At 41.6% G+C, this 14,666-nt stretch overlaps 1 protein-coding gene across 10 annotated transcripts in view; it reads left to right on the top strand.

Annotated features, from left to right (window-relative positions):
- Positions 1-14,666, top strand: part of LOC112236880 (adhesion G protein-coupled receptor B2-like) — a 507,905-nt gene that overhangs the window by 436,504 nt on the left and 56,735 nt on the right. For 9 of the 10 annotated variants that reach the window (XM_042295299.1, XM_042295293.1, XM_042295291.1 and 6 more), the window contains 3 exons: positions 1,403-1,504; positions 2,745-2,844; positions 6,853-6,924. In XM_042295299.1, coding sequence (XP_042151233.1) covers positions 1,403-1,504; positions 2,745-2,844; positions 6,853-6,924 — 274 coding nt within the window. The remainder of the gene's footprint in view (positions 1-1,402; positions 1,505-2,744; positions 2,845-6,852; positions 6,925-14,666) is intronic. The other variant, XM_042295295.1, reaches the window with a different exon arrangement.

The raw sequence follows: 14,666 nt of genomic DNA, 5'->3' as shown, positions 1-14,666 counted from the left end.
TCTTTCTCTCACTGCTCCCTCTCTTTCACTCACTCTCTCTCTGCTCTACTTCCTCTCGCTTGCGTTTCTCTGTCACTGCATTCTGTCATGATCTTTGTATTCTGACTTGTTGTCCATTGCTACTCTACTTTGAGGTTTGAACATTTTTCTCCTTTTTTTCTGTGTTCCTCTCCCTCTCTTCTTGTCCATCTGTCCTTCTGTACTTTTTGTCTTCCTTTGCAACCGCACAACCCATCCATTCCTCACTCTCATGTGTGTGAATGTGTGTATGCGGTTTGCGCCCCAATGCTCCCATTACTTGTTAAATGTGTGTGTGTGTGTTTCTGGGTGTGTGTGTGTGTGTGTTTCTGGGTGTGTGTGTGTGTGTGTTTCTGGTGTGTGTGTGTGTGTGTTTCTGGGTGTGTGTGTGTGTGTGTTTCTGGGTGTGTGTGTGTGTGTGTGTGTTTCTGGGTGTGTGTGTGTGTGTGTTTCCGGTTGTGTGTTTTCCTTTGTCTTTTGTGTGTCCTTCCTCCCCCTTGCCTGTGTTTGTGCCCTACCCTCGTGTGTATCTTCCCTCATCGTGTTTGTGCCCTACCCCTCGTGTGTATCTTCCCTCATCGTGTTTGTGCCCTACCCCTCGTGTGTATCTTCCCTCATCGTGTTTGTGCCCTACCCCTCGTGTGTATCTTCCCTCATCGTGTTTGTGCCCTACCCCTCGTGTGTATCTTCCCTCATCGTGTTTGTGCCCTACCCCTCGTGTGTATCTTCCCTCATCGTGTTTGTGCCCTACCCCTCGTGTGTATCTTCCTCATCGTGTTTGTGCCCTATCGTGTGTATCTTCCCTCATCGTGTTTGTGCCCTACCCTCGTGTGTATCTTCCCTCATCGTGTTTGTGCCCTACCCCTCGTGTGTATCTTCCCTCATCGTGTTTGTGCCCTACCCCTCGTGTGTATCTTCCCTCATCGTGTTTGTGCCCTACCCCTCGTGTGTATCTTCCCTCATCGTGTTTGTGCCCTACCCCTCGTGTGTATCTTCCCTCATCGTGTTTGTGCCCTACCCCTCGTGTGTATCTTCCCTCATCGTGTTTGTATCCTCCCTCGTTGTGTGTATCCTCCCTCGTCGTGTGTGTATCCTCCCTCGTCGTGTGTATCCTCCCTCGTTGTGTATCTTCCCTCGTCGTGTGTGTATCCTCCCTCGTCGTGTGTATCCTCCCTCGTTGTATGTATCTTCCCTCGCCGTGTGTGTATCCTCCCTCGTCGTGTATCCTCCCTCGTCGTGATCCTCCTCGTCGTGTGTGTATCCTCCCTGTCGTGTGTGTATACTCCCTCGTCGTATGTGTATCCTCCCTCGCCGTGTGTGTATCCTCCCTCGTCGTGTGTGTATCCTCCCTCGTCGTGTGTGTGTGTGTTTGTGTGTCTTAAAGTCCACCGCTGGAGGCGTCGCGTAGCAGACTGCTCCTGAAATGCTCCAAGTGTGGTGTGATCTCAAGTACAGCTATGTCCAGCTCTACAGCCAGCAGCGCCATGTTAGTCCACACACAGACACACACCCAGACACACACAGACACACACCCAGACACACAGCCACACACACACACATAGACACACACCCAGAAACACACACACACACACACAGACACACACACAGACACACACACTCTGTCTCTTTCTTTCTGTATTCTCTCCCCTACTGTCCTCACTCTCTCATTGGTGGGGTGCAAAGAGAGTTGTCTGAGAGTTAATATGACCATCTCTGCTCTTCCATCTCTCTCTCTTTCTACATCTCCCCCTCACCAGCTTTCTCATTCTCTCTCTCTATCCCTCTATCCCTTTTTCTGTCTGTCTGCCTGTCTGCCTGTCTGCCTGTCTGTCTGCCTGTCTGCCTGTCTGTCTGTCTGTCTGTCTGTCTGTCTGTCTGTCTGTCTGTCTGTCTGTCTGTCTGTCTGTCTGTCTGTCTGTCTGTCTGTCTGTCTGTCTGTCTGTCTGTCTCTCTCTCTGAGGCTAAAGACAGATCTGTCTTCCTGACAGTCTAACACTCTGGATATGAAACTATGACAGCATGAACATATTCAATTGGTGTCAGATTTCATGGGTAACCAGAGGGAACACACACACACACACACACACACACACTCATGCTGGGATCTCACATCAGCAGACCCCTTATAGACAGCTGTCAGTTATCTGTCTCTCACCTGGCCGCGTTCTACATCCATCACACCGTCTGGAGAGCAACTGACGTGTGTGTCACTGTGTGTTCGTGTGCGTGCTCGTGTGTCACTGTGTGTTCGTGTGTGTGCTCATGTGTGTCACTGTGTGCTGGTGTGTGTGCTCGTGTGTGTCACTGTGGGTTTGTGTGCGTGCTCGTGTGTGTCACTGTGGGTTTGTGTGTGTGCTGGTGTGTGTGGTTGTGGTCACACTCACATGTGTGAATGTGTTATGAGTGAATTGCCATCCAAGATTCTAGAGGCTGAACTTCTGTCCCCCTCTCCTCCCCCTCTTCTTTCCTCTCCTCCCCCTCTTCTCCCATCTCCTCTCCATCTCCTCCCCCTCTTCTCTCCTCTCCTTCCTCTCTTCTACCCTCTCCTCTCCATCTTCTCTCCTCTCCCCCTCTTCTCCATCTCCTCTCCCTCTTCTCTCCTGTCCTCTCCATCTTCTCTCCTCTCCTCTCCTCCCCATCTCCTCCCCCTCTCCTCTCCTCTCCATCTCCTCCTCCTCTTCTCCCCTCTCCTCTCAATCTCCTCTCCGGTCTTTCTCCTCTCTCAGGGCGTCCCTGTGGAGTTCCTGTGTAGTTCTCCCTCTGCTGGCTCTGACTTGGATGTCTGCTGTGTTGGCCATCACCGACCGCCGCTCCACACTGTTCCAGGTACATTTTGCTGTCTTCACACACACACACACACACACACACACACACACACACACACACACACACACACACACACACACACACACACACACACAATCTGCTTTATTAGCATGAAATCATTGTGTCAATATTGCCAAAGCTAACAATGTATACAATATACATTGTAATAAAATTATAAAGAATAACAAATAATAATATTAAATGGTAGTAAATAATACTACAAAATGAAATACAAAAATAACAACAATATAGTTGAAATGTAATAAATATAAAAAGCTAAACATGTAAAATGAAACTATAACTAACTTATAACCAAATAACTGTCATCTTCACCATTACATCAGTACTACTCCTCCCATCATTATTACTACTACTACCACCACCATCATTACATTGCTATCATTACCATTATCACCCATACCATTACTTTTTGGAATGATAAACAACAATAATAATAGTAATAACAATAATAGTAATAACATTAATACTAATAATAAGTAAGTTACTGTTTACTATACAGACGTTATTATTCAGTGTCCCTCAGGCTATGGCAGGCAAATGCATATTTGGCTGCAAGAGGAGCCATTGCTCCTTCGCCCATGAGTATATTTTGTTTTTCCTCTGGATTTAACTTCTTGCGTCGAGCAATGAAGAGACATCCAACTCTCCTCCCTCTTCTCTTGCACTCTGAGCTGTCTGCTGTAGGGCTCACCGGAAACACTGTTTAGAACTGATCCAGGAGCTGCATCACACACATCCCACCAGTAGTTCTGAGAAGAGACATCAGCTGTTTGATAAAGATAGGAGAGAGATGTCACAGAGAAGTGGGAGAAGTGGGAGATGACAGTTTTATCAACCTGGACTCAGGGGTAGATTCGAACCACTCCAATTAGTGTGATATGTTATTTTTCAATTAGTTAGATAGGTGGCAAGGTGGCCAACGTTAACCTCTAGCATCGACCAATCCCGTATCCGGGAGCGTAATCATAGCCTCAAGCTCATTACCATAGGTCAACGTTAACTATTCATGAAAATCGCAAATGAAATGAAAGAAATACATTCACTCACAAGCTTAGCCTTTTGTTAACAACACTGTCATCTCAGATTTTCAAAATATGCTTTTCAACCATAGCTACACAAGCATTTGTGTAAGAGTATTGATAGCTAGCATAGCATTAAGCCTAGCATTCAGCAGGCAACATTTTCACAAAAACAAGAAAAGCATTCAAATAAAATCGTTTACCTTTGAAGACCTTCGGATGTTTTCAATGAGGAGACTCTCAGTTAGATAGCAAATGTTCAGTTTTTCCAAAAATATTATTTGTGTAGGAGAAATCGCTCCGTTTTGTTCATCACGTTTGGCTAAGAAAAAACCCAAAAAATTCAGTCATTACATGCCGAACTTTTTTCCAAATTAACTCCATAATATCGACAGAAACATGGCAAACGTTGTTTAGAATCAATCCTCAAGGTGTTTTTCACATATCTATTCGATGATAAATCATTCGTGGCAGTTGGGTTTCTTCTCTGAAGCAAATGGAAAAATGCACGCAGCTGGAGATTACGCAATAATTTCGACGGAGGACACCAAGCGGGCACCTGGTAAATGTAGTCTCTTATGGTCAATCTTCCAATGATATGCCTACAAATACGTCACAATGCTGCAGACACCTTGGGGAAACGACAGAAAGTGTAGGCTCATTCCTGGCGCATTCACAGCCATATAAGGAGACATTGGAACACAGCGCCTTCAAAATCTGGGGCATTTCCTGTTTGAAATTTCATCTTGGTTTCGCCTGTAGCATCAGTTCTGTGGCACTCACAGATCATATCTTTGCAGTTTTGGAAACGTCAGAGTGTTTTCTTTCCAAAGCTGTCAATTATATGCATAGTCGAGGATCTTTTCGTGACAAAATATCTTGTTTAAAACGGGAACGTTTTTTATCCAAAAATTAAAAGAGCGTCCCCTATATCGAAGAAGTTAATAAGTAAACATTTGGAATAAATGTAGTAATTTCTGTGAATAATGAATCTCTTGGTGAGGAATATTTATCACAGTAAAGGAGAAAGTGCATCTCTGTTTCTACCCCCCTTGTGGTGCAGTGACCACGTCCACGCTCCTCTTTGGGTAGCCAGGTCTTTTAATGTCTGCCGGTTTCTATTGCCAATTGGTGCTCACTCAGCCTGTACTTGGTAAGGATCTGTCTCTGTTTCATATCTCTGGCAGAGTAGGGAGAATCAGCCAATTCATATTCTCTGTTTAGAAAAATAATAAAAATAGCAAATTAGTCGGCTTTGGGATTTTGTTTCGTTTTTCCAATGTTGTAAATATGAGTCCTTTGATTGGTTCATGACTTTGTTTATTGGAATTATTTATTTTGAAGCAGAGCTGGTGTCAGCTTGGTTGGTTAAGTTCAACACCAGCTGACTGGGAGGGCTTGTTTCTAGGCTCAGTTCTTGAGTTTGAAGTGCTTGAAGTTTGACTTGAGTTTAGATATAGCCAAAATTTTAATGATCTTTTCTGTATTTTCATTACCATTTTAAAGCGGCCCAATTCTGCCCTACATGCATTTGTTGGTGTATTTCTCTGGACTTCTAGAATTTTCAGACAGAATTCTGCATGTAGGGCTTCAATTGGATGTTTGTCCCACATATTAAAGTCCAGCTTATTGAGTGGCTCCCAAACCTCACTTCCGTAAAGAGCTATTGGGAGAATTACACTGTCAAATATTTTTGTCCAAATTCTAATTGGGATGTTGATTTTGAATAATTACATTTTTATTGCATACAATGCTCTGCGGGCTTTATCTTTGACTGCATTCACTGCATATTAAAGTTTCCCGATGCAGATATCGTCAAACCAAGGTATGAGTAATTTTTTGTGTGTTCAATTGTGGTGGTGGTGTTCAGGGTGAATTTATATTTGTGTTTCTGTTTTTTGGGGGAAAATCATGATTTACACACAAAAAAATTACTGCCAAGGCCCAATTTTGACAATATTGCTCTAGAATATTAAGGTTCTGTTGAAGAACTTCTTTGGTTGGTACCTCTGTCAAATAGTGTGAGTCCTGGGGCTGGAGAATGGTCCAACATGTCTGCTAATTCATTGATATGAATGTTGAAAAGATTTGGACACAAACTGCAGCCTTGTGTCACACCTCAACATTGTGAAAATAATTCCGTTTTTTGGTTTTTATTGCACACTTGTTTTCTGTGTACATACATTTTATTAAGCCATACACCTTACCACCAAAGCCACCTTGGAGAATTTTGTAGAATAGCGCTTTGTGCCAAATAGAATCAAATTATTTTTTAAAGTCAATAAAGCAAGCAAAGATTTTGCCCTATTTTTTGCTCTATTTTTAATTAGTCTGTGTAAGGTGTATATATGGTCAGTAGTGCGATAGTTGGGGTGAAAGCCAATTTGACATTTACTTATTACATTTTTTTCTTGAAGAAAGGTTTGAATTCTTGAATTCAAAATGCTACATTTTTTCTTGAATTTTGAATTCAAAATGCTACATTTTTTTCTTGAAGAAAGGTTTGAATTCTTGAATTCAAAATGCTACAGAAAACCTTTCTCAAGTTGCTGTTTACGTAAATTCCCTGTAATTATTGGGGTCTGATTTGTCTCCCCAGACATCAGGGAAGCAGACAGAAGTTAAATCCACGTTGAACAATTTAAGCACAGCATTTTGCAACTCAGGTGTGCTGTTTTTCAGCATTTCATTTCAATGTTATCTAGACCACAAGCCTTCTTTCATTTGATAGATTTGAGATATTCATTTATTTCTTGTTGGGTTATTGGGTAATCTAATGGATTTAGGTTGTTTTTAATGACTGATTCAAGGATGTTCCATTTTTCATGATTTATAATTGCTTATGTTGTAAGTCTTTTTGTGGGATGTTTTTGTATAGATTATCAAAATAAATTCTCTCTCTCTCTCTCTCGCTCTCTCTCTCTCTCTCTCGTATATGCTAACTGACTCCTGTTCTGCTCTTTTTCAGGTGCTGTTTGCTGTCTTTGACTCTGTCCAGGGCTTCGTCATCATTACTGTGCACTGTGTCATGCGCCGCGAGGTTAGTGTGTATGTGTAAACATCTCTGTCTGTCTGTCTGTCTGTCTGTCTGTCTGTCTGTCTGTCTGTCTGTCTGTCTGTCTGTCTGTCTGTCTGTCTGTCTGTCTGTCTGTCTGTCTGTCTGTCTGTCTGTCTGTCTGTCTGTCTGTCTGTGTTTACTGTATGTTGACTTTCTCCTACTGAAGTGTACAGTACCAGCTAGCTAGCTAGACAGAGAATCAGCTCAGACATGGGAAGGATTACTCTTGTGAATATGCCAATAGCTCCAGCATATATTAATATAATACAGCATTGTCCAGATGATGCAGCGCCCCTATAAAGAGATTAGTAAGACACTATGAAGTAAGACGATAAGTCCCCATTCTAATGCCCTCAATGCTCATTCACCACAGACCCTCACAGGGCCCCTAGTGAGACCAAATACCCATCTACCACACACACACACATGCATGCACACACACACATACCTCGAAAGCATACACACATGTACACGTACACAACACGTACACACACACACGTACACACACACAATCGCAAACTACCCCCTAGTATGCCCAAATACCCAACTACCCATAATGCATTGGGGTTTGATCCATTCTGTGCCTACACAGCATCTCCAAGCCTCTCCTCCAGCTACGATATGCATAGTTAAATAGGTTATTGGATAAACTGATACAGTAGTTTAAAACATAATATTAAATGCCAGAAGCGCTAAGCCATATATGTTAAATCAATATCACAAAAGCGTAGGATTAGTCAACTAAATCCAGGAATTATTTTAGTAAATATGAAAATCTCTGCCAGGGACTGAACCTAATCCCTAATAGCTGCAGCACAAAGGGTAAGGAGAGTATGCTACCTCTGGATTGGAGAGATGTGGAGAGAAGGAGAGGAAAGTGGGATGAGAGATGGTCTAAAGAAGATGCGGAGAGGAACAGATAGGCAGAGGGTTGGAATGGAAGAAGATGGAGCTTGACTGAACATAGTTCATGGATCTATAGAGAGGGTGTGTTGCAGAGCAACAACGTGTGTGTGAGAACGAGGAAGGGAGGGAGGGAAAAGAGAGTGGTTAAGAGAGCATGCAGACATCTGTGGAAAATGTTATTTATCCAATAGGGAGTGAGAGAACACAAATGTATAGAAAATGTGATTAGCAAAATGAGAGAGGGGGGAGAGCGAGGGAGTGAGAAAACATAGATGTTTATATAGAAACCGTGACAAACAGAGAGAGGGGAGGGAGAGAGATGGATGGAAGGAGAAAATGAGGAGAGAGGTAAGGGACATGGGTGTATGTATGAAAATAATACCTTAGCAGAGAAGAGGGGTAGTGGGACAAAAATAGGGAGGGAAAGGTGACAGAGAAAATAGAGGGAGAGAGAAGGAGACAGGGATAATGAAGAACACAAAGGGGAGAGGGTGAACATGGGGGAGGGGGGAGTACATTATAGACCCAAAGGAAACCCATTTGACTGTGAAATGAGAATGACCTAGCCATTAGCGTGCCAAAGTACCCAGCAGGGAATCAGAGTTAACTTAGAGAGGATAGAGAGAGAGAGAGAGAGAGAGAGAGAGAACGCTAGTTGAAGATAGAGATAAAATGTCCTCCTGTGTGCTACCTACATGTACAATTTAGGATCTGGCTAAAAATACTTGAATCAGTTATAGAACCCATTGCCCTTCATGGTTGTGAGGTCTGGGGTCCGCTCACCAACCAATAATTCCCAAAATGGGATAAACACCAAATTCAGACTCTGCATGCAGAATTCTGCAAAAATATCCTCAGTGTACAACGTAAAACACCAAATAATGCATGCAGAGAAGAATTAGAATGATTCAGTAGGTCGATACTTAAGACTGACCCAAACTTAACTTTTGACTATGTACAGACTCAGTGATCATAGCCTTGCTATTGAGAAAGGTCGCCGTAGGCAGACCTGGCTCTAAAGATGTGCACACTGCCCACAAAATGGGGTGGAAACTGAGCTGCACTTCCTAACCTGCTGCCAAATGTATAACCGTATTAGATATACATATTTCCTTCAGATTACACAGATCCACAAACAATTTGAAAACAAACCCGATTTTGATGAACTCCCATATCTATTGTGTGAAATACCACAATGTGCCATCACAGAAGCAAGATGTGTGACCTGTTGCCACAAGACAAGAGCAACCAGTAAATAACAAACATCATTGCAAATACAACCTATATTTATGTTTATTTCTTTTCCCTTTTGTACTTTAACTATTTGCTCATCGTTACAACACTGTAATTAATACATAATATGACATTTGTAGTGTCTAAATTATTTTGGAACTTCTGTGAGTGTAATGTTTTATGTTTTATGTTATTTCACATTTGTATATTATCTACTTCACTTCCTTTGGCAATGTTAACATATGTTTCCCATACCAATAAATCCCATTGAATTGATTGAATTGATTGAATAGATAGATAGATAGATAGATAGATAGATAGATAGATAGATAGATAGATAGATAGATAGATAGATAGATAGATAGATAGATAGATAGATAGATAGATAGATAGATAGATAGATAGATAGATAGATAGATAGATAGATAGATAGATAGATAGATAGATAGATAGATAGATAGATAGATAGATAGATAGTTAGATAGATAGATAGATAGATAGTGACAGGGTTGTCATGGCCTGACCAAATTGGAAGAAGGAGAGGACCAAAGCGCTTAGCCCCCTGTGGTTTTGAGTGTTAATCTTATTAATAAGAAACTGAACACTTCAAAAATGCAAAACAACAAAGTGACAACCGAAAGTTATATTTGGTGCAGACACACAAACACTGAAAATGACCACCCACAAAACACAAAGGAAAACAGGCTACCTAAATATGGTTCTCACGCCCTAACCATACTAAATAAAGACAAACAAAGGAATAAAGGTCAGAATGTTAGATAGATAGATAGATAGATAGATAGATAGATAGATAGATAGATAGATAGATAGATAGATAGATAGATAGATAGATAGATAGATAGATAGATAGATAGATAGATAGATAGATAGATAGATAGATAGATAGATAGATAGATAGATAGATAGATAGATAGATAGATAGATAGATAGATAGATAGATAGATAGATAGATAGATAGATAGATAGATAGATAGATAGATAGATAGATAGATAATGGCGATAATGCAGTTGTTATGGTTTTCTTCCGTCGAAAGAGAGTCGGACCAAAATGCAGCGTGGTTAATACGATACATGTTTAATGACGAATAAACACGACAATACAAAAACAACAAACGGAACGTGAAAACCTATACAGCCTATCTGGTGACAACTAACACAAAGACAGGAACAATCACCCACAACATAAACCCATGTCGCACCCTGGCCTGACCAAATAAATAAAGAAAACACAAAATACTAAGACCAAGGCGTGACAGCAGTAAATGCCCAATTCATCTGACACGGCCTCTGCTCTGATCCAATATGCAGTCGCTCTCTCTCTCTCTCTCTCTCTCTCTCTCTCTCTCTCTCTCTCACACACACACACACACACACACACACACACACACACACACACACACACACACACACACACAGAACACACGCTAAACACCCACTGTGAGTGAAGATGGCTTTTCTTTAGCTCTGCAGCTCATTTCAGTGTTCTGTTCTCAGATTCCACTCATAGGGTGGCGATTTGTTGTCCTACTCATTGGCTCAGATTGAAGTCAGGTCATACTGTCTCTGTCCTCAGGTGAAGACATGGTTCACTGATATCATGGAGGGATGGTGGGACACAGATTACAGATTAGCAGAGTTCATTGAGTCAGGGACAACGACCACACTTCAAATCAATCTTAAAGTCAATTTAAAACAGCAACACACTGTTGTAAAATAATCAAATGAAGGAGATAACAACAAACTGAATGCAATAAAAGAGATGAACCTGAAACAAAATGGATGTCTAAATATGGATTTTGTTCATAGACACGATTTGTCGTCACATCGTGTCAGTGTAGTTATTGTGTGTGATATGTGTATACATACATTCATGTGTCCTATCCATGTTGAGCTGGTTACACACTGCACATTTTTTGCAAATGGATAAAAAATAAAAAATAATCTTTGTCATTATGGGGTATTGTGTATACATTTATGAGGACATTTTTTTATTTAATACTGTCACGACTTCTGCCGAAGTCGTTGCCTCTCCTTGTTCGGGCGGTGCTCGGCGTTCGACGTCACCGGTCTTCTAGCCATCATTGATCCTTTTTTCATTTTCCATTGGTTTTGTCTTGTCTTCCCACACACCTGTTTTCAATCCCATTCATTACCTGTTGTGTATTTAACCCTCTGTTTCCCCTCATGTCTTTGTCAGAGATTGTTTTATTGTCAGTGTAGTGTGACTGTTGTATAGGTGCGTGTCGGGTCCTCGTACCCATGTTTGTGTGTTTATGCACATTTAGTGTTATGGAGCATACTCCGTGGACTTTATTAAAAGACTCCATTTTACACTCCATTTGACTCTCCTGCGCCTGACTTCCCTGCCACCTATTACACCTATGCATGACAAATACATTTTAGCATTAGGCTGTAACGTAACAACGTGAAAAAAGTCAAGGTCTGAATATTTTCAGAATGCACTTTATATACAAAAGTATGTGGACACCCTTTCAAATGAGTGGATTCAGCTATTTCAACTACACCCGTTGCTAACACGTGTATAAAATCGAGCTCACAGCAATGCAATCTCCATACACAAACATGAGGCACCATCATAGGAAGCCACCTTTCCAACAAGTCAGTTCATCAAATTTCTGCCCTGCTAGAGCTGCCCCGGTCAATTTTAAGTACTAATATTGTGAAGTGGAAATGTGTAGGAGCAACAATGGCTCAGCCGCGAAGTGATAGGTCACACAAGCTCACAGAACGGGACCGCCGAGTGTTCAATTGTGTAGTGCGTAAAAATCGTCTGTCCTCGGTTGCAAAACTCACTACCAAGTTCCAAACTGCATCTGGAAGCAACATCAGCACAATAACTGTTCGGCGGGAGCTTCATGAAATGGGTTTCCATGGCTGAGCAGCCGCACACAAGCCTAAGATCCCCATGTACAGTGCCAAGCATCGGGCTGGAGAGGTGTAAAGCCCGCCCCCATTGGACTCTGGTGCAGTGGAAATGTGTTCTCTGGAGTGATGAATCAAGCTTCACCATCTGACAGTCTGACGGACGAATCTGGGTTTGGCGGATGCCAGGAGTAAGCTACCTGCCCCAATGCATAGTGCCAACTGTAAAGTTTGATGGAGGAGCAATAATGGTCTGGGTCTGTTTTACATGGTTTTGGCTCGGCCCCTTAGTTCCAGTGAAGGGAAATCTACAGCATACAATGACATTCTAGATGATTCTGCGATTCCAAATTTGTGGCAACAGTTTGGGGAAGGCACTTTTCTGTTTCAGCATGACAATGCCTCCATGCCCAAAGCGAGGACATACAGAAATGGTTTGTCTAGATCGGTGTGGAAAAACTTTACTGGCCTGCATTGAATGGATGAATTGGAATGCAGACAGCGAGCCAGGCCTAATCGCCCCAACATAGGTGCCTGACATCACTAATGCTCTTGTGGCTGAATGGAACCAAGTCCCTGCAGCAATGTTCCAACATCTAATGGAAAGCCTTCCCAGAAGAGTGGAGGCTTTTATAGCAGCAAACGGGGGACCAACTCCATATTAATGCCCATGATTTTGGTATGAGATTTTCGATGATTGGTCATGTAGTGTACATATAAACAGTAGCAGCACTCAAAATGAGTCCTGCAACTATTCAGTCCAAGTCAAGCACTGGTTCAAGTAGCTCATTTTTTAAAACATTATTATCATTGTCCCCAATGCACGTTATGCCCAAAATTCAACAGTGAAGTTGTTGAATGTATTTGTATTTATTATGAATCCCCAGTACTCTTCCTGGTGTCCAGCAAAATTGAGGCAGTTATACAATTTAAAAAACATTACAATTCATTCAAAACAGATTTCCCAACACATTAAGTGTTTGCCCTCCTGCCACTACTCTATTACCACATGTCTCCAACACAACATCCATCTGTGCATGTGTGTATTAGGGCGTACGTTATCATGTGTGTGTATTAGGGCGTATGTTATCATGTGTGTGTATTAGGGCGTACGTTATCATGTGTGTGTATGCATGTGTCTGTGCCTGTATTGGTGTGTCTTCACAGTCGCCGCTGTTCCATCGGGGGTATTTTATCGCTCGTGGCAGGCCTGAATGGGAAAGCCTTGTTATTAGCTCTCTCTCTCAAGTGACTTGTGATGCCAAAGGTAATGTGGGTGTAAATGTCATAGTGTGTACCCACCACCCAGCATTAGCTTACCTAATGAAAGTATCAGAGAATAGCAAACAATATGCTATATCTCTGAGCGCTGCGGCTCTGGCGTCAGTTACCACCGTATCTATCTTTGTTTTAATAGGATCATCCTCCTAACGGAAACCTCGGTAGGCTGGCTGCCTATCTAGATTCAACAACTGTGTACTTTTGGTACCCATTTGTCATACTTGAGTAAAATAAAGATACCTTAATAGAAAATGGCTCAAGTAAAAGTGAAATTCACCCGGTAAAATACCACTTGAGTAAAAGTCTAAGAGTATTTGGTTTTATATATACTTAAAACCTGTTATGGCTGCGATCCCCGTACAGGGACCAACATCTGGGGAAATTTCAGAGTGACAACTAAAAATACAACTTCGTAACATTAAACATTCTTGAAAATGCAAGAGTCTTACACCCTTCAAAAGATTAGGATCTTGGTAATCAAACTACGTTTTCCAATTTAAAATAGCTATTACAGAGAACAAATCCCATGCTTTTGTTTGAGAAGAGCAATCAACAACAGAAACATTTTCCGTCATGACAGTTATTACACATTCACATCTGAAGATAAAATTATGACTTACATTCTGATATCTTGTTCTTATTTCTCTTCCCGATGGTCCCAGTGATCAAATTAAGTGCCGTTTTCTTTGATAAAATCCATTTTTATAGCCTAAATCGAAACATTTTGTAAACCGTTTGTGCCGTGAATTCCATCTCTATCAATTTTTTTACGGAGCATTTGACGTGATTCCCCCCTGTAAACAATCGTTTATCTAGTCATGGTTGGTTTCAGTGCATTCCTCTGGATGTTTGCAACACAGCCAAACTTCATTGTTTTTTTTTCTGGGAGTATTGACCCTCAAGTGAGCTGTTTTGAAGACAACGATAAATGACTACCTTACGCACCAATCATTTTAGCGAAGCTTCATTGATTGACTATATTTCTGCCCAATGACCACTGATCTTCTTGAAATCTAGCTGGGTAGATAGCCAATGAGCTGAGGTAAACGCCAGTATGTAATGGTTTTGGGTTGGACCACAATTCCTTGATTGTAATCGCACGCGCAGGGAACTCCATTCTCACCTTGACGATCAGAGGAGTTGCTGTAAGGCTTTTTACGCGCAGCAGTATTTCGTAAAGTTGTAGTTTCAACGATTTCATTGAAGATATCATGGCGAATGAATCAGGTAAAGCGAAGTCAAAGTCTAAAGTGAAAGTGAAAAAGTGAAAGTGAGACAGACTTTTTGTTTGAGGAATCTTTGAGTGTTATGATTCAAACGAACTGAGGAGCTGTTTCTGCAAGGACAGGACGTACTTCTGGACGGGTAAGTGCTAATGCCGTTTTATGAAATATAAAAAT

The sequence above is a fragment of the Oncorhynchus tshawytscha genome, linkage group LG13 (genome assembly GCF_018296145.1).
Source record: "Oncorhynchus tshawytscha isolate Ot180627B linkage group LG13, Otsh_v2.0, whole genome shotgun sequence".
Classification (NCBI taxonomy): domain Eukaryota; kingdom Metazoa; phylum Chordata; class Actinopteri; order Salmoniformes; family Salmonidae; genus Oncorhynchus; species Oncorhynchus tshawytscha.
The sequence above is the reverse complement of the archived record's forward strand: the minus strand, read 5'-3'. Positions and strand labels throughout refer to the sequence as shown.